This window comes from Oculina patagonica, chromosome 13 (assembly GCF_052425735.1).
Source record: "Oculina patagonica isolate OP01 chromosome 13, crgOcupat, whole genome shotgun sequence".
NCBI lineage: Eukaryota > Metazoa > Cnidaria > Anthozoa > Scleractinia > Oculinidae > Oculina > Oculina patagonica.
The window spans coordinates 14,698,786-14,725,138 of record NC_135770.1 but is presented as its reverse complement, the minus strand read 5'-3'; the positions used below and the strand labels follow the sequence as shown (position 1 = coordinate 14,725,138).

Sequence of the window (26,353 nt, the reverse complement as noted above, 5' to 3'; positions counted from 1 at the left end):
ATTGTAAACAAGTTTAATTTATCGATTGTAAATCAAAATTTATACTTAAATTTAAGCAATAAAACAAAACAAAACAAACACTACGAAAAAGACAGATATCTAGTACCTTTGTTTAATCATTGGCGTGTAACTCCTCTTGAAATGAGTCGAGTACATGTAGCTCCGATCTGAAGAGAACTGAGTAATTTTTTGTCAATTGATCTTTAACTGAGTTTCTAAAACCACCGTCCTTAGCACAAATTCTATTGCCATGAGAACCATCTCTTGAAAATATTTTTGGTTCAAAAGCCTTGGTAGCCAATTTTCAAAATTCCAACTGTTTTGAATACTCCGGACTTGACGTGATTTCTTTTGAATGAAAGAAAATTTCATTATCAAATGCCACCATGTCTACTTGCCCGCATGGCAAAGTTGGCGTGGCTTGGTAACCAAGCCCTGAAATGCTATATTCACCTCCAAGCAGGGTGAATATAATATCATAAACCAAAGTTCTTTACCAATCAGAACATTTGTCACATTCTTATAAAATTATTCACCTCTTGAAATTAGACTAAATGTATTTATACCATGCCATAGAAAATTCAGCCAATCAGAATACAGGAAAGTCATTGTATATTTGACGGCATTCAATCCAACCTTCCCATCGTGCACTCCGATCTTATTATCAACGATATTTAGTAAGTGTATTTTCTATGGCATGGTATAAAATAGTTACACAACACTTTCTCCTGGTATGCTTAACAATTATTCTTTTAAATCAAGGTAAATATTCTGCACTATTCACCAAGATTTCAAAGAATAATTGTTTTAGTATATACACACGAAGTGATCTCAACAACAAGCCATCTCAAAGTTTTCAGAAGGAAACCATTTAAAGTCGATTTAATTGACCTCTCATTTCATGCATGAAAAACATACATACAAGCGGTACTAACAGGCATGCGTGAGACAGTTCACAGAATCTTTAAACATGGCAAATCTAGTTAATCTTCGATAAAATCCTTGTCACAATCTAGCAAAATGGTGCTTTAACACCATTCAAACCTGCAATACGAAATAAAAAACCTGCTTGCAAAACATTTTGACCGTTAAATCAAAGCTTTTGAAGTTCACTTCAATTGAAAATTGAATTCTAATTTTAATGCAAACATTTTGACAGTATAATCCAAACTTTCAGTTGAAGCAGTTTGCCAACTGCTCTGCAAACTGTACATATGGTGAAAACTGGATGTCTTCTTGCACATAGACGTTTTCCTGAATATTTGTGGAGGATCTTGGTTGAATAACACTTGATGTTGAACAAAAAATTATCTCCAGTCTTTTTACCAAATTTTCAATTACATTTCATGGTTGTTTTTAGAATAAGAAGAATATCATTTTGTTCGGGTTGCCATTCTGATTCCAAAAGGCAAAAAATACTTGGAACAAACCTGAATGATTGTGTCATTTTCCTATGTATGTACTTCACGCCTTTTAGATAAGTAGAAACAAAACTCAGGACAGATTCCTTTTTCTCTTTCAAGAAGTGTAAAATTTATAAAAATGTTTTTACCACCATTTGCATTGATACACGATTTCTGAAATGAAAACACCAGCGGAGACGTTTCCAAGATTTCCAACAATCAAAGTTTGAAATGCCGTTTTGCACGAGCGATTATGAAGTTTAACCGGCAATAAATAAATGTTATGCATAACAGAAACTTGGTCAAATTCAACTTTATTACACATAAAAGACATTTTTTAGACTTTTTCAAGACTTTCCCCTTCGTTATCAAGGCTTTTGCGTTTGGAAACCGAATGAAACTGAACAGTTTACAGATCAAAACGAAAAATTAAAGGCGACAGTTGCAGACGGAATGTCGCGAATTGTTCACGTCTCGCTGAACATAAAAGTTCTGTACGTTTTATTTTTATGGTCTTTCTTCCGACGTTTCAACGAGACAAAGCCCTTTTTGACAACTTAGCTACAAAATGGTTTCATATGCACCTGCTAAAACAGTAAGGAGTTTTGGCCGTGGAATAAAATTTATTTATCGCCAGTTCACTTTCGTGGTCGCTCGCGAGAAACAAAAAAACAGGGGGTTTCCGGCCGAAATGGGAGGGTTGGAATCTCTGCTGAAATCTTGGAAACTTTTCCGCAGGGTGTTTTGATTTCTGAAATCGCGTATCAATGCAAACGGTGGTAAGCCGATCATTTATTCATTTCTTTTTCTTTTTTTAGGAGCGTGAGTGGCTTATATGTGGCAATGGTTTCCCTTTCTGCCATTATTGTCAAACTTTCCAAGAGGAAGGGACGAGTGGGCGAGAAAGCCCTTGTGAGTACCGTAAAAACAAATCGAGAGGACAGGGACAAATTTTCATTAGTTTGTAGAGGAAGATAGAATATTGGACGAAAATAATTTCTGTGCATGAACAATTAAGGTGGCTCAACTGGATTTTCAAGGGGTAACACCGCTCAAGTTTGAGAATAAACTACGTCGCCATTAACAATGCTATCGAAAAACGATCACCATAGTTGTATTAGATGAAGATGAAATTTTTTGTGACCAGTATTATATTGACATCGGAGTTGCCATAGCGACGAAATGACGTCATTACGTTTTTTACTTTCGCTCGTATTACTCGGCACCAAAGGAGCTTGTACCACACATAGCTGCATCGATGTTGGCAAAGTTTGAACAAATTCTATGAGAGCGTTTTCGAAATATTCGAGGATGAAGTTTTCTTGCCTATAAATACAGTCAAAAACATACTAACGAGAAAATGGGGTAATATCTAAATAAAATGACGCGCCTGTGAATTTAAATTTCATCTTATAGTAGTTTGATTCAATTTAAAATCGTATGTGAAACAGTGGTGGGGATTGCTTTGGTAGATTGCGAGAAAAAAGGATTTGATGAGCGTGCGTTCCGGTGCTCTTGTTGCCATTTTTGTTTGTAATTTGGTCTATACTTACAAAAGTGATGATAAATTAAAAACCGCTCGATGAATTTTTTTAAAAGTTTGACAAACTTGAGGTTTGTCTTCAATTGAAATAGCTTGCAAGTTTTAAGCTCATTGAAAACATTTAAAAAAAAATGACAGCATTTGTCGGGCTATTGATGTCAAGGGCTAGCTTCTGTCCAGAAAACGAAAGGTATTATTCTGCATATATTGTCATTGCTATTCTCACCCCAAGGCAGATTAACATGCTTCGGAAAAATTTTCGGAAAGCAATCGAGCGTCCTGTTTAATGCAGATGAATTTTTTTTGCTGGAGTGGTGCACGTAGGTATGACATTTGAAAACAATACCCGTGAATAATGAGGACACTTGCTTGTAATTGTAAACACGAAATCTTCGAGAAAAAATCAGTACATTGGAGGCCCAATTTTACTGCCTTAAATGCTTTCAATGAGCTTGAAACTTGCAAGCTATATCAATTGAAGACAAACCTCTTGTTTGTCAAATTTTAAAAACAATTCATCTAGCGGTTTTTCATTTATTGTCTTTTTTGTAGGCACAGACCAAATTATAAACAAATATGGCAGCAAGAGCACCTGAACGCACGCTCATCAAATTCTTTTTTCTCGCAATCGACCAAAGCCATCCCCACCACTGTTTTACACACGATTTTAAATGGAATCAAACTACACTATAAGATGAAATTGCAATTCACAGGCGCGTCGTTTTCTTCAGATATTACCCCATTTTCTTGTTAGTATGTTTTTGACTGTATTTATAGGCCCGAAAACTTCATCCTCAAATATTTCGAAAACGCTCTCATAGAATTTGTTCAAACTTTGCCAACATCGAGGCAGATATGTGTGGTACAAACTCCTTTGAGCGATTTTCAAACAAATCTCCTGGTGCCGAGGAATACGAGCGAAAGTAAAAAACGTAATGACGTCACTTCGTCGCTATGGCAACTCCGATGTCAATATAACACTGATCTAATACAACTGTGGTGATCGTTTTTCGATAGCATTGTTAATGGCGACGTAGTCAATTCTCAAACTTGGGTGGTGGTACCCCTAAAAAATCCAGTTGAGCCACCTTTACAGATGTAGCTCAAAGTGTGATCACTAAGCGAAAGTACCGTAAGTTGGTAGCATAAACCTGCGATCTGTTTGGAATTGGCCGCCTTTTATTTCAGTTTGAATTGCTGGTAACTCTGCGAGTGCTACAAGATAAAAATGTCTAAAAACATTAAGATTGGATTGTACAAGGGCCGATTTATGTGAAATTCAGGATTAAAAGCTAATTAACCAGATGCAATCGGCAGTCGGCAGTGTGCATGTTATTGTTATTTTCCTTGAGAATATCACTGTAAAATTAACAATATCGTTAATTTAGTGAAATATTGCGATGACTACAGCAACGAGTGTAACATTACGCCTGCAAAGAACCAAATTGTTAACCTAATTTTCTTTAAGTTATAACGCTTCAAACTTCGCAAACCTTGCACAACGAACAAAACGTGACAAGAAAAGCTATTTTTAACAACATTTGCAAAATATACATTTTGTTTCTGTTCTTGTACTTTGTTTGCTGTATCGGAATTAGGCAAATGCCTGACAATTCCTTCCATACGGATTTTTTTTTTAAAATTGGGCCGAAAAATGGAAGTTTAGTTACCAAATGAATGTGAAATCGGTAACCGGTAACCAGATTCCAACTGGTGAAAATATAAACAAAAAAGATAATAGATAAATCGACGACATCTTTTAATGAACCCTCGACATTTTACCCTCGAATACTCGACATTTTACCCTCGACCCTCTACAAAAACCTACACTCAGTTTGTGCTCCTGTCCAGTACTTGCGATATTCGATGCATATGGAATTGAATTCAGCGCAATAGAATTGTTATTTCTTACAAAAAAACGTTCGATTCTATTGGAAGCGGCAATTTACGTCTGGAAACAGACGAAGACTGCCAGATTATGATTTGGAGATCATCAGCGCATTTTAGTGGGACATCTTTGAATAAGAGCTTTTTTTGGTGTTTTTTTAGAACCTTTGCCAGTTGATAACGAACATATTACAGCTTTTTGTGTCTTTTCTTTTTTTTATGTCTGGATATTTACGTCTTAGTTCGAAAATCGGAAAGTGTTCTTGACATGCGTGCTTGTTGACAGATAAGTGACAAGAACAATGCAAGCGACTAATTGTCGCATTAAGGCCCGGTGATACAGGCAACATTTCGTTCAACTTGTCTCGCAACAAATTTTCGGTGTTGCAAGTTGCAGCAACATGTTGCACAAAGAAGAACCGAGTTCTACTTTTTTGCAACAATTTTTTTCAACTTGTAACATCGAAATTTGTTGCAAGACAAGTTGAGCGTGCGGTAGTAATACGGGCTGTTTTTAGATCCGGCCAGTTGATTTTTGCTTACTTCTTGTGAGAATCATTACTTAAAAACGTACCTTTTTAAACAGGCTTTTTAATTATTTTATTTTTTAGGTGCATTTGAACTTATATTTGTAAATATCCGTTTTTAAAAAATTTTTTAGCTTTTAACTTTTTAACATCATTTTATTAATATTTTTATTGTAAAGCACCATGGGCAATTAGTGGATTTTGGCGCTATAAAAAAAATCTTATTATTTTCGGAAAACCTGGCCAGTTATGGAATTTTTGGAGGAGACCTGCCGAGCTATTTCAATACAAATACCTTAAAAAAAAGTAGTTTGAATGCTTGTTGCATTCCCCAGTTACGACGTTTTGCTATTGAACATGAAAGTTTGTAGTGTATGCTTGAGTTTCAACTGAATTTCAAGGCTTTTTTAATATATTGTAAGCTGAGAGAACTGATGTTAAACACTTTTCTTACAGGTTGTCACCAGGCTGTTGGATCTTTTATGAAATTTTGATCTAGATAAATAAATAATGTATGATTTGTACAAATGTTTATTCTTAAAACGAACCAACTTGTGAATGTTTATTTATTTATTTATTATTTCTCCAGTCATTATTATTATTTAGTTGTTGATTTATGTATTTTTGAATCATCACTCTAACATAAACATTTTTTTTTTAAAAAAATGGGTTTGATTCATTCATTTTTTTCTCATTACCTGTGATAAGGCATTACACTGCGCCAAAAACAGAACACCTTATCAAAGGTTATTTACTTGTAGTGAACAATTGAATTATTTTCACTGGTACACATCTGTTCTTTTTGTTAGCCAGTCTAAGCCTTTTGGGAGATTACGTAATCCTACTGTCACTGTCACATTAAATTTTCACAGGAGCCTTTTCAATATTTCTTATTTGTCCAAATTTTACTAATCCTGTGAGAAAAACTATCGCCTCTCAAACATCCCCAAAAATGACCCAAAAATTTACAAAATACCTCGATACATAGATATATGAGGGGGACATGGGGGTTTGCGGTGTTGCGGTGTTGCTCATTTTTTTATGCGGTGTTGCGGTGAATAAAATTAAATCTTGCGGTGTTGCGGTGATCTCAAACCCTACGGTGTGCGATGTTTGTGTTTTTTAATCTACGGTGTTCGGTGAAACGAAATTATTAGCGGTATAACGGTTTCTTGTCTAACACTTGCATAACTACATTTAGCCTTTTCCGCTCGCTTCGCTCTCGTTACCCCACTCGCTTCGCACGCGGAACCCCACTCGGGAGCCTGGTCGCAGGCTAAACTACATTTATCTCTGTTATCTTCGTTAAATATCGTCTATTTAATCTTTAACCCAATCCTAATACGTTTTTATTGATAAGTAACTTGATTATATCGCGGTGAGGGCGTTTCATCAAATTTTCTTGCGGTGATGCGGTGTTTATGTATTATTTTTGCGGTGTTCAGGGTCCCCCCGTGTCCCCCTCTTTCTTGGATTCCTTGAAACGCGAATGAGGTCTGGTGGGCGGAGAGAGAGAGACCCTGGGGACGAGGTTGATTTTCCCTCCCTTTCCCTCTCCTCAGCCTTTCACCCGTATATACAATAAAGAAGCGTTAAAGCTTTCACAATAGCACATTTGCACGATGTCGTCATTTGACTACAAAACCCAGAATTCATTTCGCCTTTCCTTTGTTATTCAAATTTTGAATTCCCAGTGGGATTTGAAAAACAATTGCTCTAATTAGAATGACAAAAAGACAAAGCGGAGGATTCTGGTAGTTGTAGTCAAGTGACGCCATCATGCAAATCGCCTATTGCAAATCAGTGCTGTCAATAAGTTTTCGAGTAGACGTCCTGACTTGGAAAGTAGGCGCCAGGGTACTTTTCGAGCGCCAAAGTCGCGAGCCCCTAGGGTGCCTTGCCCCCACCAGAAAAAACGGAAATATTCTTGGTTTTCACATGACGACATCAAAATTCTAAAATCCAGAATCTCGAGATCCCTGACGCCCTTAATATATATCTTATTGAAGGTTTTTAAATCGATAGCATCCGCCCGCCGTCTTTAAGATATAACATTTTTAATTTTGGAGTTTCGCGCCACAGGAAATCAAATGGCCGCCTGAATGCTGTCACGTATGCTTAACGAAAATGCCTCATCCTGTTATTTTTAACAATCTAAACACGGTGGAATACCGATATAACAATATTTTCGGTATAACGATGAATATTCTATGTCCCGGCAAACGTTACAGTAAAATGTATGGGACAGAGACCATCTTCAATGTAATGATATTCCCGATATAACGATGATAATTTAGCGGACAGAACGTCAAATCTTCCCCGATATAACGATATTATTAGAACACAGTCCCAATTTAAGCAAAACATTGAATTTTCAAGGTAATTTTTTTGGACTCAATAGCTTTGGATTTATTTTTAGTAGCGCGTGACAAGGTAGTGTTACTGGCGTGACAGTGAAAACCAGCAATAGATACTTGGAAATGCTATTTTCGGTATTTTTCATTCAATGTTTGTATACATTTGCTGCCCGTTTTAGTATCCTTTTTTCTTGGTTTTTCATTAGTAGACGTACTTATCTGTACCAAGCAATTAGAGAATAAGGGAAATTTGCCTTATGGTGGATTTCCACTGACGCGTAATTTTTTACGTGCGTGAAAAAATTAGAGACAATACTTGGCTTCACACTAGAAGCTAAGTAAGTTTCAAGTCAGCACTTGAATCAAGTGCACTTAAAAATCTTAAGTCGTATTTTACAAAATCTGGCTTCACACTTGATGACTAAGTATATTACTTGAGGTACAAGCTGTCAATCATCTTTCGCGGGGTAAAATCAGTCACCCATAATTATCACAAACACGATTGTACGCTTGTGAAATCATGAGGAGTCGGTGGGTAAAGTGTATTTGTTGCGGCGCGAAGAAGTGGCCAGGTTGAAATAGTGGCTGCACGTGTGGCTGGTTTTGAAGAACCGCATTTCGTGGTAGAAATGAAAACCGATGGTTAAAGCCGTCTCTGAAAAAAAGGAAGTTAAAATAGGATTATAAGTTTATTATAAGTTTAACCATATGCATCGACTTTTCTTTTCTTTCTTTGTTAACTTACATAAAAGACTCTTGCTCCTCCGAACACCAGCCGTCCTTTTTGAATTTCTTCTGATTTCAGCTGGCAAGTTGTTTTTCAGAATCGTGACAACGCTGCACGCGCGCGCTTTCAGTTGGCTTCCATTTCCTATTGGTCAAGTGCGTTCTCAAGTGTGGTGTAGACCATACTTGACGGCGTACTTCGGCTTCTTTGAACTATGAAAGTTTCTATGGTCACCAAGAAAAGTTCAAGTAAGTACGTTTTACCCCTTCACACTCAAAGTAGGTTCCAAGTGCACTTAGACTATACTTTAAGCTCTAGTGTGAAGCCAAGTAATGTATAAACGGCTTGCGTAAACGTGTACGCAAGCCGTTCATACATTGTCTCTAATTTTTTAACGCACGTAAAAAATTACGCGTCAGTGGAAATCCACCATTAGGGACAAAACGATATAAAAAATATATTTCGTGCAGAATGTAATTTCATTAAGCCAATATTTTCACGTCTATAAATACTTCAAGCAATTAAATGAAAACCCGTTTTCTTCTTATCAATGAGAACCACTTTCAAATAATTAATACATGAAAAATAACAATCAGAAGGAAGGAAGGAAGGAACCTTTTGAATTATTTGAAGACTTTCAAAGCCGTGACCGCATTGAATTTGTGCATCCAAGCCGCGATAAAATTTAATTAAAACAACATGCACAGTACATCCACAGGCAATTTAATAACATTTAATTATTCAGTTTCCATTTTGAAGTCCATTTTTTAAATTGATAGCTTTACCCATCTTGTGAAAAATTACATTCAAGTTCCAACCGATACTGTACATTGCCAGTGTTTTGCTGAAGTCTTCAAAAGTTTCTTATAACCAAATCTAAAATATTTCCACAACATGCTGTGCAAACATTCTACTCTTTGCGATAGGCGACTTTGACGGCCAACTGTGCGGAAATGAAAATCGACACACTTCTTGCTAAATAAAAAAATACTTTTAAAGTGGAGTCCGCCTCAAAAAATGTACCGCCAGATCACACCGCTATTTGTAGGAACCAGCAAAGCGTCTAGTTTGCCACAAAAACATTGCGTGACATGAATGACGTTACCTCTTTTTGCGACAGCGAACAAGCACCAGCGCAGTTCGCTGGAGCAACTCTAATGTTGGTGAGGAAAGATTTCTTTGACGCTGACTAGCGATTGCCTTATATACTCCTAAAATTCGCGGGCGCTTGTATTGTTCTCGAGCTATATTTGGCATTTAGCACGTGAACAAATGTTCCTGCTTATATGATTTTAATTAAATTAATCCATATTTGGTGCATCGAAACATGCGTTCAATAATTCCATATTCCTTATTTGGCGTGTTCGTACGTGCCCGACGATGTCAACATGTTTTCACATCGCTCATGAGTTTTCTGAGCGGTTAGTGTAAAACAAAGACTAAAATGCAGATTGAGGGTAAAATAAAGACTGCAGACCGGGAGAAAAATGCAGACAGACGGTAAAGTAATGAAAAACGAGTCACAAAGCCTTCCGCCGACTCCAAAGTTCGAAGAAATGTATGTCAGATTACGTTCCGCATGAGCAAACACGTGAATGGACTGGCGGTATTAAAATGTTTATATGCCGACACAAAATGTGTTCAATCTTTTTACTTTTAATACGGACTTGACCCTGTGAGACTTCAAGTCTTCGTCACCAGTAAACTGGATGAAACTGAACGGTTAACAGCCCTTTCAGCTGTTTCAGGCTGTGCCCTTTCGGAAATTATTTTTTTACGCACACAAACTCATTATTTGTTTATCGCTCCTTGTGTGGCAGCCGGACGTGTCACGAAATCCTCGATCGTCTGCAATTCGCAATGCAAGCAAGCAAGTTAACCGCTCGCTATAAACATAAAAGTGTTGTACCTTTTATTTTTTTATATAGTATTTTAATTTATTACGACGGTTAGCGAAGCAAAGCCATTATTTATAACTTTACTGCGGAAGCGTTTAATCTGCGCCAGTTAAAAACACTTGAATGAGCTGTTGCGGTGGAGTAATTTGATCGCTGAACGCGACCTTGCTGATTTTTCTAAATTATCCTTAAACCGTCCTGTTAAATGAGTTAAATCGGGTTTTTAAACGTATCAAAAAGTTAATTTGATAGCTTTCGATCAAATTATCTATTTTGTATGACATTTATCACCACTTCATTTTCATGATAGCTCATGCGAAGCGTTGTCTCGCATACATTTCTTCGAAATTTGGAGCAGCTACCCGGCAGGGAAAAATGGCTTTGTGACTCATATCTCGTTACTTTACCCTCGGTCTGTATTTTACCCCTGGTCTGCAGTCTGCATTTTACACTGACCGGATTGAAAAACAATAATTCACATCAAACATAACTCATTTCTAGAATTCACATTCCTGTAGTTTCTTTTATTTCACAACATTTTTAAAAGATATATATGTTATTTGCCGGCTGGGAGGTCCGTATATAGTGAAAAACTGTGACCTTGGCCTGGCCGAGGGCAGCATTTTCAAGGCCAAGGTCACAGTTTTTCACTATACGGACCGACCCTAAGCCGATAAATAACTTATTTATTTTTTTCCTACTTTAATGTGTTTGATTAAAAAACACCTAAAAAACCTACAAAGACTTTCTTGCCAAATGTGTTTGTATTTATATACGCGCGCATCCAATGTTGAGTCGATCGCCATAAGCTACGGCAAGAGTAAATAATGATCTGTTTGCTATAAGAGCTTACTGCCAAACAAAATAAATTCACTAAAATGAACAGTACTCAAGGAAAATTTCATCTGAAAAAAAAAAAAGAAAAAAAGCATCTGAAATAATAGAAAAGCACAATGTAGAACAGAGCAATCAGCGAGTTGCGAAACACTTTTAACTCCATTTCGGCTTGTGAGTTCTTTAGTTAATTAAACTTACTTTTCGGACTGGAAAGCACTTAGCTATTTACATTTGTATTTAACGAGTCAAAAACCTCTGTGTTGATTCCCACAGTATTCTGTTTTGACAAAAAGTTTGCGAATGTGAAACTGAATGAAGCTGAAATGTGTAGTTTGGTCGCCTGCACAGTGACGGCACAATATTGCGAGAATTAATTTGACTGTTTTTAGTGCAGAAAGCATCTCATTTTTACCGAATGGTTTAATGAGGTTAGTGTTATGCGAAACCCCTAAACCACTAAACTCACTCGAACCACTAGCCACTCAACTCGCTAACCGTGATATTTTAATACCAATCAATTAATTTAGCAATTAATTAATGATTTCTGTAAACGGGCTGAGGGGATGGAGAGCCCTTTAAACGCATTCAGCCCATGTAATCAAATCGGGAACCTCGTTCCAGGGTACTCTCAATTGAGGGAACTAAAGTTAATTTCATAAAACAAATCGAAAGCAGGATCACTCTCCACTTATCCTCTGGTGATAACTAGAGAAAAGATACTTCGTGCTCAACGAAGCCTCAGAGCATAGGCTATCAATCACGAACATTCGTTTATCTTCTGCAGAAAACATTCGTAAAGACCCGTGTCCTAAGTTAAAACCACAACATTCATTGAACGTTTTATAGTTAGGCGTCATAGCATCTTCGTGTCAAATAATCCGTTATTGCAATCTGTTTGAGTCGTGCAGAAACGCTGCATCTAGCTCTCAAATTAATTAATAACCTGATTAAAATAACGCTATAATCAATGTGCCTTCTTTGCAGAAAAGTAAATCACATTACAAAAGAAATCATGTTACATCCGTTTTCGACAAAAGGATCAAAGGTTACATTAAATATTTTTTGTGATAAAACAGAAGTATCTCGTTTGCCTATTTCAATAGCAAACTGAGATTCAAGCTATCGAACCATTAAAATGACAGTGACGTGTTCCATAGAAATTTTTAGGGAAAGCCTAAAGTGGTGTGCTTTTCAGTGCGGTTAATTCCTTAGAATCCGTGGCTTAATTTAATAGACTTAAAAGACTATCACAGACCCATTCACGCAAGAAAACATTCGAAGGCAATATTAAGTGAGATCCGTCACTTACTTTACTTTTATTAGTTCTCCATCAGTTGAACTAACCTCCATTTTACGCTTAAAAACTCTGCCGCTTTAGTGTTTGAAAATGATTACGCTGACGCCTTCTGACATTTCTTGAAAGAAATCATCACACAACGTGCTTCTCGGCTTCGTGTTTGTGTAGCGCGTCACGTTTCACCGCGCTTTCGTAAATCGTAATCCGGTATCAAAAACTTGCACCGGGATTTTTGGCTGAACACCGATAACCACGAAACAAATACTCCTAGCTGTATCGTTTTAAAAACCCTTTCGAAAAAGATGTTTTTTTAATAGATTTGTTCTTAAGTTTTGAATAATCGTCTATACGTGCAGTTTAAACCGTAATTAATTAAATTAAACAAATTCATCGATGTCGCCGTAAAACAAACAAAAAACAAAGTTACATGTTAATGGCATTATCAAGGAAAACAAAGGTAATATGTTACAAACCGAGTAAAAGTGTCGTGTTGGTTGTGCAAACTGAATAGCGCTACGGACCACCTAGGAAAGAATACAAGTAGCCATGAACAGTTTTTCCGAAACTCAAGTGGAAAAATAAACAGAACAATATAAAATATCTTTACTTTCAATTGGACCATATTTAGAAAATATGCGGAGGTCGGCACTTCATCCATCGAATTACCATGAGGTTGCTCGAATAAAGCATCTATTGATTAGTGCAGAATGCACTATTGTGATGGTTTGTTGGGGCTGTCGTCCGCTAACCCGCTAGTGCGCTAACGTGTAAACTTTAATAGTCAATTAATTAATTAATATCAATTAATTAATTATTCCTGTGGAGGGGGTTGGGGTGGGAGCACCTGACCATACCCCCCAAGTAAATCGTAGAGCACATCTACGTTACTTTTATATGAGGATCTCAAAGGCATATATTTGTTTCAGTAAAACCTTTGCTCTCCTTGTGGTACTACTCAACGTAATTTACACCAAACGCATGCGCAGATTAGTCTACGTTGTTTTCTGGAACTATCATGAACATCGCTTGTATTGCGTGTTTGCGGTAAGCTTCCTGCAGACTTCTTGGCGCCAAGTAAAAACCGCAAATTAATTAAATTAGATTTTGAGACTTTCAAAGCGCTTTCGTTATTAGGTATGCAAAAACTTGCACCGGGGTTTTCGGCGTGAACACCTGATAACCAGGAAACAAATATCCTAGCTGTACTGCGTTTTAAAAAACCTGTCGAAAAATATGTTTTTTGATTAGATTTGTTTCTTTAGTTTTTGAGTATCGTCTTTCGTGCAGTCTAAACCGTAACTTAATTAAATTAAACAAATGTCATCGATGCCGCCGTAAAACAAACAAAAAACAAAAGTTTCATGTTATCGCATTTTCAAGGAAGACAAAAGTATTTTGTTACAAACGAACAAAAGTGTCGTGTTACATTTGCAAAGATTAGCGTAAGGAACACCTGGGAAAGAATACAAGTAGCCTGTGAACAGTTTTTCCGAAAGTAAAATAAAGCAAATAAACACGATCATATATAAAACATCATACTTTCAATTGTTCCATATTGCATTCTGCACTTACCAAATCATCGAGATTTTCTTGAATGGCGATTAGCAGTATTCGGTTTTGGAGAAAAGTAGCAGAGAAGCAAGGTGTTTGAAAGGATAAATCGAGTCTGTAAACCGGCGACTTGCAGTTAACCGCAATGGCGTGAAAATCAGTGCGAATGCACAAACAACGATCGGCAAACCACGGCCATAAAACTATAACTTCATTTTGTCACTAAAGAGAATAAATACTCGCCTTTTGGAGAACTTCAAGGTCTTTAATTCCACTGCTAATTTTCCCTTTCAAATTTACAACGGTTGGTGAGCAACTACATCGATTTAAATCATTTTGGAGAGCAAAACTGTCATGGGTTCGTTCGTCTCGCCGCGAAATGAAACTCACGAAAGCGTTACCGTGGCCCGTGGGCAGAGATAGGAGAATCTTGCCCGCGCTAATAACCAATCAGATTGCAGGATTCGTTACCGTGCCCTCTTGGAAAAAAATGAAAATATAAACTATTAATTACAATATATATACAATAAAAGGTTCTATTATAAACAAACGGGGTTTAATATCGAAAAGTGACGAAGTCCTGAGAACGCTTCGTTCTGCAAGGCTTGATGGTGTTACGACTTGTGCCGGATCTTAGGTCGTAGTTATGTACAATCTCCTCACGTCGAGGCAAAATAAAATGAAGAGGGCTATTTACATTCTGAAGTTTACAGACATACTGCCGGCAAAGATGTTAGCGCCGTTCTCTCAATGAAGTGAGGCCGAGCAGCCGTAATGCCTCCTTTACAAAAATAGCTTCAACACCAATATTAGTACTTTGTCTCTTAAGCTTTTTTCTCTGTCCTCCCGCCGAAGCAAAGAAGAGAACCTGATTCCAGATTAGCCCAAAAGTCGACCCAGTGTGCCTACAGTACAACGATGGCTTTCCTTACTTTTAAGGGACTCACCCTATATAGGGAAAACAACTATCTAAATGCACGCGCAAAATGGTAAATGGCGAAGACAAAATTAATATTACGCTAAATCAGTATTTCAGTACATGGTAATCATTTTTTTTAGGCGAGGACGTAGTCTCGAGCCTTATGCTATCATGTAAAATATGAAAATTACTCCATTAACAATCTCGTTCCCAGAGTCCACGTTCCCCATTTATCGACGATGTGATGATTCAAACCGAAGGGCCATTTTTACGCAGCCAGAAGCCTTGACTCGAGGAAGATTAGTAGCTGATATTTTTTGCGCTCACTTACAAACATATTGAGATATCATAGTACACAAAAACCTTATCGACACACCGATAGGTCGAGGGACTAAACTAAATTGTGGTTTACGAGCTGGTGAGTGCTGTTTCGGGCAGACCTTTGCCTTTCAAGACTGAGGTTGAACTGAATATAAAGCATTGAAAGCACTATAAGCACGGCTAAACATCAGAATTGAAATATTTGTGATCTGAACTACTGGCAACATTGTGACCAAAATACAGTCAGTGCAGACAACTTTAAACCAAATTTAAACAGGACGCAATCAGATACATTATTTCAAGAAATTTTTTTTGCTGCCAAAGTTGAGGAAGTTTCCTTGCTGTCTAGTAAAGTTACAAAATATGTTGCATTCCATTGTCAAAAGTTGTGATAAAAGACATCATATTAGAATTGTACAAATTAAATTGCCAATTTTGTGATCAAAGCGGCTTATAATTTGCCTTTTATTAATTAAAGAAGCATTGGTTAGAAACTAACCTTACCTTAAAATCCACAACTAAAAACACCACCGGAAAACCATGTACTGTATTTTAGAATTTACCTAACAAACCCATTTTCCCCCTGGATAGCAAATGACTCTGTGTCTCAAATTTCGACTTACATTGAGGAGCCCCAAAGGGTGACCACTTTAAATGTATTTACATTCTTCCTTGCAGATTTTATTCAATCAGAAGCTTTTCACAGCTTTTGATTTGAAAACGACTGCATGTAAGAATGTGAAGTAATTAAAAGTGGTTTCACATTTGGGCTCCTTGGTGTAAATTACACTGAAATCGACGATATCAATTTTGGTGTTCAATTACTTGGGTATCTTTTGGACTCACATTTTTACTCAATTGACACCAGAGCTAGTTTATTAGTTACTTTTATCAGAAATGTAAAAAAAAGTGGGGGTCACCGACTTCGTTTCCGAAATACGATAACCGAAAGAGAGCGCGTATTTGGATAAATTTCACTTCGTCACAAGATATGACCTCAGCGGCTTCGGGCGACAAAATATTTTAAATAATTGATGTAGGCTAACTTTCTTTGTCTGAATTTATTTTGGTGGGTCTATTGTACAAATATATTTCGGTTTTGAAGTCCCTTAAGGAAAATCTTGCCTTAAAGAATTGGATTTGCGAACACTCGAGACTAGAAAATGTGACTAATTTGGTCGCGCGCGAGGGGAGAAAATGAAAAAATAACAAAGTTCCAACATTGGAAATTCGCTCATTTTTTGTCAATCAGTAGAGATTTATCGGTAAAGTTGGTATATCCCGAAAAAAGTGGGGGTCACCGAGAGAGGAAACTGCAAGCGAAGTTAACGCAACGGCTACCAACCCTATATGTGTTTGGAAAGTTTTCTCAGCGCGCGCGCTCATGCATGACGTGCCGTGACGTTGCGACATGAATTACGTGCGCAGTAAGGATGCGCATAAACAATTAGCGCGAACGTCCTTAAGGGCCCATTCCGGCCCATTACAGTATCTTTTGGGGTCGTTGCTAGGGAAAATTCAATTGGCTATAACTTGATATATCTTTAATTTTATTTAAGCAAATTATATAATTAAGACAGTAGTTTAAAAGTGCAAGCGCAAGCCAGTTGATGACGTCATCGGGGCACGTCTAATGTCACGTGACCCAGAACAAAAAAATGAGTTTTTCGTAAGAAACTTAAGGTTTTATTCAGAGTTTGTAGTTTTATTTCAATCCGAACGTTGATCTTAAAAAATGCAAGCATGCGTTTTTTGTAAGCACAAAAACTTAAAGAATAAGGACGGAAAATGTGTTCTGTTGACCACCTTTTTGAACACAACTTTTACGTTGTTTTGATTTTCCGAAAACGCATGCTTACGTTTCTAGAAAATTGTATTTTCTTTCGATTTACTGCAAAAGACAGTAGGTACGCTTTTTTCGTTCCGAGAAAAGGACGCATTTTCGTCCGTACCGGAAGTAAAATTTTACGGTGACTGATTGAAGGATGCTAAGCTGACGTTGCCGCACTAAGTTGGCTTTCCCCACGCTCACGTACGCTTCAAAAACTAATTTTTCGACACCGCAAACTTTACTACTTGCTCGTGTTCGTAAAGTTTTAACGACGTTTCCTGTCGCTCAACTAACATGTACAGGCAATGACAAATGTAAACAGAGACGGTCGTAAGTATTAAAAAGAGTTTAGTGTGAGTTTCTTTATTTTCGGTTCGTAATTTGCGAATTAGCGTAAACGGCGTTATTATGCTTTGAGCAAGAAGGCTACAATTCGTAGTTCGGTTGAATAAATAGTTAACGTTTGTGAGCTGAAATGTTTTTATACAGGTGTTTTATATAGTTTAGTTTTCGCAGTTTTGTACCTTTGTGAATTTGTCATGTGGTAGGACTGCTGTACCAATTATTTAAGCAGTTTCTGCAAGCAATTTACGGCAGATAAATCGAGTTCATTCCTAAATAAAATTTATTCGGTAACTGCGTAAAAATTACCTTATCTTCGTTTCGCGGATGAAATAAATCGCTGCTTTTTCTATGAGCCTGGTTTTGTTCAAGTGATAATGCTTTAATTTTTGGCCATGTCTTTCACAGATTTCTTCAGTGAGCTGAATGGTAAACCGATGAAAAACACGATATCGCCGCACATTGGCATGTTTTCTAATGCATCGGCACTGCTGTTAAAAATATTTCGGCGGTTTCAGATACTTGCTTCGAGCTTCGTATATGTTTTGCAATCATTTAGTATGAAAAAGTTTCTTTATTTCCATTTACCCAGTTTGCTTTTACTGCAAAACAAATTTCTGTTATAGGAATATGATTCAGAATCAACCGAAAGGGAATTAAACTCGTGTTAATTCAGCCGCTAATGCGAGAAAACCGGAAATAAAATTGCACTTGCGTGGCAACCGCGTAGCTTGGCAACGAGATACTTAAAGTCTTGGTTTAGCCCGCTCGGTGCCAGGGTCTTGAAATTGAAGATGACTCGCATTTCCTCACGTCTTCTCTTTGCTTGGTCAGCCAGGTTTGCTCTTATTACTGCGACCATCATGTCGTTTAGGTTGTGGCCTGGTTTCGTAAAATGTTCAGGCACCGGCAGCTCAACTCTCTTAATAATAATAATAATAATAATAATAATAATAATAATAATAATAATAATAATAATAATAATAATAATATCTTTTATTTAGACACGATAAATTTACAGCATAGCTGATGTGGTCGTGTTTAAGTTACCTAAGAAATAATCATAACAAAAATAACACTAAGACAAATACGAATACTAACTAAACTTATTTACAATACTAGTAATACGTGACTCGCACGGCCTCGCGAAGTTCCGGTTTTAACCGGTGATTTGTTATTGTTGCTTAGTAACGGGCATGGCCGCGTCCCCCTCGTTCCCAGGGTCTACTCCGCTTTGAAGATGGCGACTCTTTCTGGTTCGTAAAGAGGTATAAAGCGTTGGGAAGCGCAGGCTATTTTCAAAATCATCGTCAAATTATTGGATAGTCGCATTTTGGACATTTATTTGAGGGCATTAAAATAAAAAGAAGAACGAAAGGCAGGAGGATTCGAACCCTCCGCCCGCGCGCCCCTGATGGCGATGAAAGGTTTATAGCATATAGGGAGTATTATGTGGAAATCAGTGTTATTTTAATCCGAAAAGTAAAACGATAAAAATGAAAGGCTCAGGATTCGAGCCCACAAAAAAAAAAAAAAAAAAAAACCTAGCCGGATTCGAACCCCCGGCCTCAGTCCCGAAGATCTGATTTCAAGTTCCACGCCTCACACCATTAGGCCACCAGCGCGCGGCCGTGTGACGTCATTTCCGCCAGACACCAAGCTCACAAATATATATATTTAGTAGAAACTCAGCTGTGTTCTATTAGAAATCCGCGAATCTGATTGGTTCTCCCACTGTTTTCTATTCGCCGATAGAAAACAGTTGCGCGCGCGAGTAGCTTTTTAAGTGGTAAATTTTCTTGATTTTTGTCTTCAAAGTGCACAATATTGTAGGTTTTGGACTACAATCCTTTAGAGTTTCTACTAAAACAATTAGACTACTTGCCCTCGTTTTCTATGAGCGATAGTCAACTCGGCTGCGCCTCGTTGACTATTTGCTCATAGAAAACTCGGGCTCGTAGTCTAATTGTTAAATATATGACCGTAAACTCCACACGAGATTTCATCCCGCCTGAGCCCTTTGAGGGACAAAATTATACACCCCGCTACGCTCGGCCTTCGGCCTCGCTTCGCGAGGAATAAAAGATATTTACAATATTTACATGCACTAGCCTATTTACAATTTTCTATTTACAATATCGAGATTTTTGAGGGCCTTTAGTTCCCTATTGAAGGATGCTAAGCTTTCTTAAGCCCTCCAGGCATTGGGCAAATTATTCCACCTTTTTGCGCCAATGTATGAAACTGATTTCAGTTTAAGGTTAGTTTTTGGCTTGGGCAAGACTAAGCAGTTCTGACGTCTCAGGTCATATATACTTTGCTGCTTCCGGAAAAGAAATTGGATACCCAATGGAGCAGTTCCTTCAAATACTGTGTATACCAGAGTTTGAATTTTAGTGTTATAGTTAGTTTCTAGCGTTCGCCATTTTACCTTATGAAGGACATCCACAGAGGGTGTATACCAGTCTAATTTATGAATTATTTTTGCGGCACGAACATGAATCTTCTCAAGTTCTTTAAAGAGAGTACTGCCGCAAGAACCCCATACAGTTATGCCGTATGTAACAGATGGTAAGATGACTTTAAAGTAGAAATCAGCTTTTGGTTTAACAGGTAGGAAATGCATAGATCGTAGCAAGTTTAGCTTCTGGGTGTATGACTTAATGAGAGCGTTTACATGAGTGTCCCATTTGAGTTCATTATCCAGGTGAACGCCCAAACACCTGGAAGAAGTCACCAGTTTTATCGGATTACATCCAAGTGATACCTGCTCTAGAGGTCCAATGAAATGCCGGCCCCTTCCGTAATGCCTCTTCCGTATGACGTCTAAACGGTGCTCTCTGAAGAGATCTCCGAGCCGACGGTCTGTCTCTCCAATGTAGACCATCCCGGGGCATTTACGGCATGAAATGCAATAAACAAGTTGACTTGTGATGCACGTATAAACGACATGATGGTCGCAGTAATAAGAGCAAACCTGGCTGACCAAGCAAAGAGAAGACGTGAGGAAATGCGAGTCATCTTCAATTTCAAGACCCTGGCACCGAGCGGGCTAAACCAAGACCTTCCATCGCACGCGCGAGTTCCCAAATTGTGTTATTTTGAATTTCCATCGTTTATTTTCGCATACCTTATTTACTCGAATAAGCGCCGCCCCCGAATAAGCGCCGCAGTTCCGATGCGGCGCTTATTTGAGAAATTCCGTTTAACTCAAAACGGCACTACAAAGCAACTTTTAAACAAACTTGGACATTTCTTTCCATAAAAAGCGATGTTTTGTGGTTCAAAGTGATTGTTTTACCGCTCGCCCATTTGTTTTCTATCCAACATTCTTAAATGTTGTGAAGGCCGCAAACTTTGCCAGGACAGCTAGCGCCACTTCTCTCTTCAGCAAGAGACTAATACTGAAACTCAAAAGACGCTATTTTCGATAACTGCAAAATATTAGATTCTTTGTGGCGTCCAAATTTTAAATAAGCGCCGCCCTCGAATAAGCGCCGCACTGGAGGTGCGAAAAATTTAATAAGCGCCGCGGCGCTTATTTGAGTAAATACGGTACGTGAGCGTGAGCAACGACATTTTTTTACTACTTCTACTACTGATGAAGGCAGCACTGCCGAAATGTTTAGTATTTTACATTGAACTTTCCAGCGTTAAACTTTACATTTAATCCAATGTGTTCAGTTATTTTCCAATATAGCGCGAGTCCCTTAAGGACGTTCGCGCCAAACATTTCTACTTGATAGATTTCTTTATTTTTTTGCTGTGGTCAGATAATGAGTTACTTGTGTCAGAAATGCAAAAAAAGTTTGGGTCACCGACTTCGTTTCAAAGAGAAAGCGTGTGGAAAACTAACATAATTTTGAAAAATTGGCGCACGAAATTCAGCATGGTTTACAGGGTTTATAGTTAAAACTAGTAATTATCGGAGATTAGCGGAGTGCATTCGACCCAAGATAGGTACCTAAGATAAGGTAAGAGCCAAAAAGTGGCCCGGGAGTAGATGGAAGGCCGGGTAAGTGAAATAACGCAGGAAATGAACATTAATAAACTTAACATTTATTTCTGTAATAGTATAAACGCAAAATGTTTTTCTGTAACAAGGTTTAAAAAATACAACTGTTATTTAAATTTAAATTTAGTTTCAATATCAGAACCATAGAAGGTAATACAACAGGATACTAATGAACATGCTTTGAACAGCTGAAAATGCAAAGTTATTTTAAGCCATACTGTGTCATATTGTGCTTCAGTGCTATATACAGTGTAATAAAAACACATAGAACGACTTTCGCTTGCGCGTTCACAAGACAACCGCGGGGCCACAAGTCACAAGATTAGGATACGAACTGCTACCATCGAACGCAAAAATTGTTTGTGCGCTGTGTCTTTGCGGCTTAATGTCATTGTTGATGTTGCTGTGACGCAATTAATTGCTTTCTAATGTCTAATCACATGAGATCGAGGCCAACTTGCCACATACCGACATACATAGTCAAAGCACTTTGGTTCAGATGCGGAACATTTAAAAAGTAAAAACACTCGCTTACCTGAGGGAATGGTATTATGCTTACACTCAACAACTATTTTATCTATCCTTGCTCATACCAACACTTCAATATGAACAAAAAACGCCGAAATGGAAAGAAAAGCTGCCTGACACGTTTGACCGCGGGATGCGCATAAACAATTGTCACGCAACTCAATGCAATTTTTGTTGCGCTGAAGTTGCATTAAGTTGCAGCGAGATCGCGCTGAAGTTGCATGAAATTGCGGCTATAAAATCGCCATGAAATCGCCGCGAGTTTGCAACTTCGGCGCGATATCGTGGCGAAGTTGCATGAAGTCGCCACGATATCGCAGGAGTTTCGAACCTGTTCGAAACTTGATGCAACTTCGCCGCGACAAAAATTGCATTAAGTTGAGAGAAAAATCGCCTGTGTAAACGGGCGTTTAAAAGTAAGGAAAGCCACAACGTTTTACTGTCAAAACTGAAATGAAACCGATTGCGATATTCGTCACCCGAAGCGGTTTTGTAGCAGGCCCAGGCTATCCCCGTCGTTTTTGGCCGACAGAAGACTATCGACCACGACGCCCAAAGGGTAAAACACGAATCGTCCTTGTGGCCGATTAATAAACCTTGTTTCATATGATCTCGATTTTTACTTACTGTATCGAGTGACGTGTCAATTATTTTAGACGCTTCATAGTCTTTTTTCTAAATCCTGTTTCTTTCCTCTGCCATTCTGTCAGCTTCACGAGTAGGAAGTGAAGAGAGTGAGAAGATCGATGCAGTTTTCAGTTTTCCTACGACAATTTTCCGCATTTTGTGTTAACTTGGAAACTATACGGCCATATCCGCATTTGTAAAACCTCGGATTCCAATAGCAGTCATCAAAAGCCAAGAATCACTTTCTAACTGACAAGATATTATTACAGGAGATACTACTTCAATTCGCCATACTTTGCTTTGTTTTCGTTCGAAGTTATGCCGCACTCGCCTCGCTTTCACGTACAAGTAATGTACATGAAGCTTTCGGGTTTGTAATGCATCCAAACATTGATGAAACGTGCGTAAATCATCAGAAACGTCATCTTAACAAAAAGGGTAATGATGTACTGAATCTCATTCATTAGCTGTGGCGACTTGTAGTGCCCGGTGTAATCCTGATTATGTAATTCCTAAGGGCCGCGGGTTTAAAATGGCTAATCTAAACATTATTACTGAGTTGCTGATAGCAAGTGCTGCGAAGTAAGTTATAAGAATAATAATAATAGTAGGAACGAACGGAAGGTCATAGGAATGTTCACATTTTCAGATGTGAAAGATATGATTTTCTCAGGGAGTTAAATGTTTGTAATTCCCTTAGTTTATAAAAAAAAAATAGTGAAATTGACGAATGGAAGCAATGTAACCTAACATAGCACGTGCAATTCGATTGCGAAGCCATCAGAAACACCAATTTATGACGTCAAAAAGCTCAAAGCTCGTTCCATTCCAGCGCGTGGTCATTATAGAACGTTTTCGTGGAGGCGTCACAAATAATATTCGTAGTGCTTTTGCTGTACATATTTCCCGCTTAAGGCTCAGGAAGTAAAATTTCTCCTTACATTTAATTGGTAATGAATAATTATGAAAGCGAATTATAAGAAGGCCTCGTAATTCGTTTTTAAGGCCCGATTTATACTAGAGACGGATGATCCGGATTATACACTTATATATGTTTATAAGTGTATAAATGGACTTATGGATCACTCTATGGAGTTACTAGCTAACAGGGACATTCATAGCTATAACACAAGGAATAAAGACATGCTTAGGCTACCTCATGTAACCAAAAATTGGGGAAAGCAGAGAGTGTGTTATCACTCTCTGAAAGACTGGAATAACCTAGACAGAGACACTAGAAATGCAATTGATTTTGTAAATTTTAAGCGTAGCGTTCTAAGTAGGTTTTTTAGTTAATTCTTTCTTTTGTATTCAAGTTAGTTTTTAATAATAGTTTTTAATTCTTAGGTATTTTTCGTTTTATTGTATATCGTCTTATTAAGTATTTTTAATCTTAGTTAGGACCTTTCTGAAAACCACTGTATAGTGAATGAAGGCTTCCTAATAAAAGATTATTATTATTATTATTATTATTATTATCCGTCTGGACGAACTTGCATTTTAATTAGGCGAGTATTTTTCAGTTCGATAATTCGTCTGTGTATAAATACGGGTTAAACAGACGGATTGTCGGTCCAGACGAGCTATCTTCATAATTCGTCTGCCAAGACGAATTATGAAGATAGTTGGTCTTAACCAATAATACGTCTGTTTGGCCGTATTTATACACAGACGAATTATCGGACGAACTGAAAAATGCTCGCCTAATTAAAATGCAAGTTCGTCCAGACGGATCATCCGTCTCTAGTATAAATCGGGCCATTCATGAAAAGACCGTTTCTCCGGCACTTTACTTGACCATCTTGCTCAGGAGAGATTTCTTGGAAAGCATTTACAAAGTACTGAACAGAAGCGCAAGCGGCAACGCTTTAAAATTTAACTTCTTACTCTTTAGCGAAAAGGACATCGCAAACGACAAACGCAAATTCAACATTGCAAATGCCGCTGATCATACGTACTGCATGTACACAAAATCGTCCCCATATAGACGAACGTCACATTTTTTTAGATGGAACATATTGATATTCTGGCTATTATTAAAAGAGACAAGACTCGATGAGAGCATATCTGACCAAGACGTTAACGTAGTATGATGTGATCCGTCGCGATAGAATAATTAATGAAGATTTGGCGGGGGTGTATATATTTCCATTCAGTGGAACTTAGGGACGGACCATTAAAAAATAACTGGAGGGGGGGGGGGTGACTTTTACCAAAAAAATTCCTGCAAGGGAAACATGTCAAAAAAAAATTCCTGCAAGCGGTTGTGCCTGAAAAAAAAAATTCGTGCAACGGAATTACCTGTAAGTGTTGTATGATGGCATCTATAAACGTCCATCAGAATGGCTAAAATAGCGTTTCTGAGGTTCTGAAAATTAAAATTTTCCCGGGGGAGCATGCACCCGGACCCCTCTAATTTGTCATGTACCGAGACAACAGCATCAGCTCTATTTCGTTGCAAACACACCTGACCCACCCTAACAATCGCGTCGCATCAGTAAACAGTTAATCAAAAGCACAAACAGTATTATTATTATTATTATTATTATCACTTTAAACTGCAATTTTGTCTGATGTTCTAAAGTTTAACTTGATAAGATTTAGCTGTCATCTTTTTTGTTGAGGAACCAGGGTAAAAATTTCTAATAAGGAGGGGGGAGGGGATTGTATTAAACAGGCACTATCTATAAAATCCCTTCAGCCCCCCCCCCCCTACCCCATAAAAAATGAACGGTCCCTAAATGTCGCTTAATTCAGAGAACGAATCTGAAAAATTAAACAATAATGCTATTTAATAATGATAATTGTTGCGCAAATCATAGATGCGTTACAAAAAAAAGACCTGTATCTTTGGGCAAAAAAAAAAATTCGTGCAAAGCTTGTGCCCCAGAAAAAAATTCCTGCAGACAAGTAGGCCTTCAAAAAAAATTCCTGCCCCGAAAATTTTACCCCCCCCCCCCTCCGGTTTTTTCTAATGGTCTGTCCTTAATATTACGTAGTTCGTGAGGATTTAGATAACGAGCTCTTTGGAAATGTTATTGATTGAATTTGTTCGTTGTTACCTCATGGTACAGACCGCCAAACCGCTCTCCTGTTAAGCTTTTCTCGAATATAGGAAAACTAGACTCCCAAAACATTGAACATTATCTCATGGGCAATATGAATTGTGATTTGTTATGCAGCGATAATATTTATGCAAGGGCTCTGTTGAATGCTACAGAAAATTATGACAATTATGCCCTAAAGCAGTTGATTTACGAGCTAACTCAAATCACACCTTGACTAGCACATTAATTGATATTTTTTTCACTACTCATCAAGACAATAATCTTTGTTATAATAATAATAATAATAATAATAATAATAATAATAATAATAATAATAAACAATAATAATAATAATAAAATAATAATAATAATAATGATCTTTTAACAGGAGGCTCCACTCACTAGTGTGGTTTTCAGGGAGGTCCTGAGATAAAAAATAATGGCATAAAAAAATGAATTAAAAATCGAAATTATTACAAAGTGATTAAAAACCCCTAAAAGCTAAAAACGATACGACTAAAAATATATAAAATTGCAATTCGCAGTAAAATTGATAAAAATACAATTGATCATTAAGATTAAAAAACTACTTATACTTACTATTTACATTAATGTTTTGTGTAGGACATTCTTAAAGTCTCTTAGAGATAGAATTTTTGTTCTGGGGTGTCTCACGTTGGTATAAGCGATCATAGT

At 37.6% G+C, this 26,353-nt stretch overlaps 1 protein-coding gene across 1 annotated transcript in view; it reads left to right on the top strand.

Moving 5' to 3' along the window:
• LOC144637250 (katanin p80 WD40 repeat-containing subunit B1-like) overlaps window positions 1-6,664 on the top strand; it is a 50,311-nt gene extending 43,647 nt beyond the window's left edge. The window contains exons 11-12 of the mRNA XM_078496381.1: window positions 2,222-2,315; window positions 5,817-6,664. Coding sequence (XP_078352507.1) covers window positions 2,222-2,315; window positions 5,817-5,846 — 124 coding nt within the window. The 3' untranslated portion in view covers window positions 5,847-6,664. The remainder of the gene's footprint in view (window positions 1-2,221; window positions 2,316-5,816) is intronic.
• The last annotated feature ends 19,689 nt before the right edge of the window (window positions 6,665-26,353 follow it).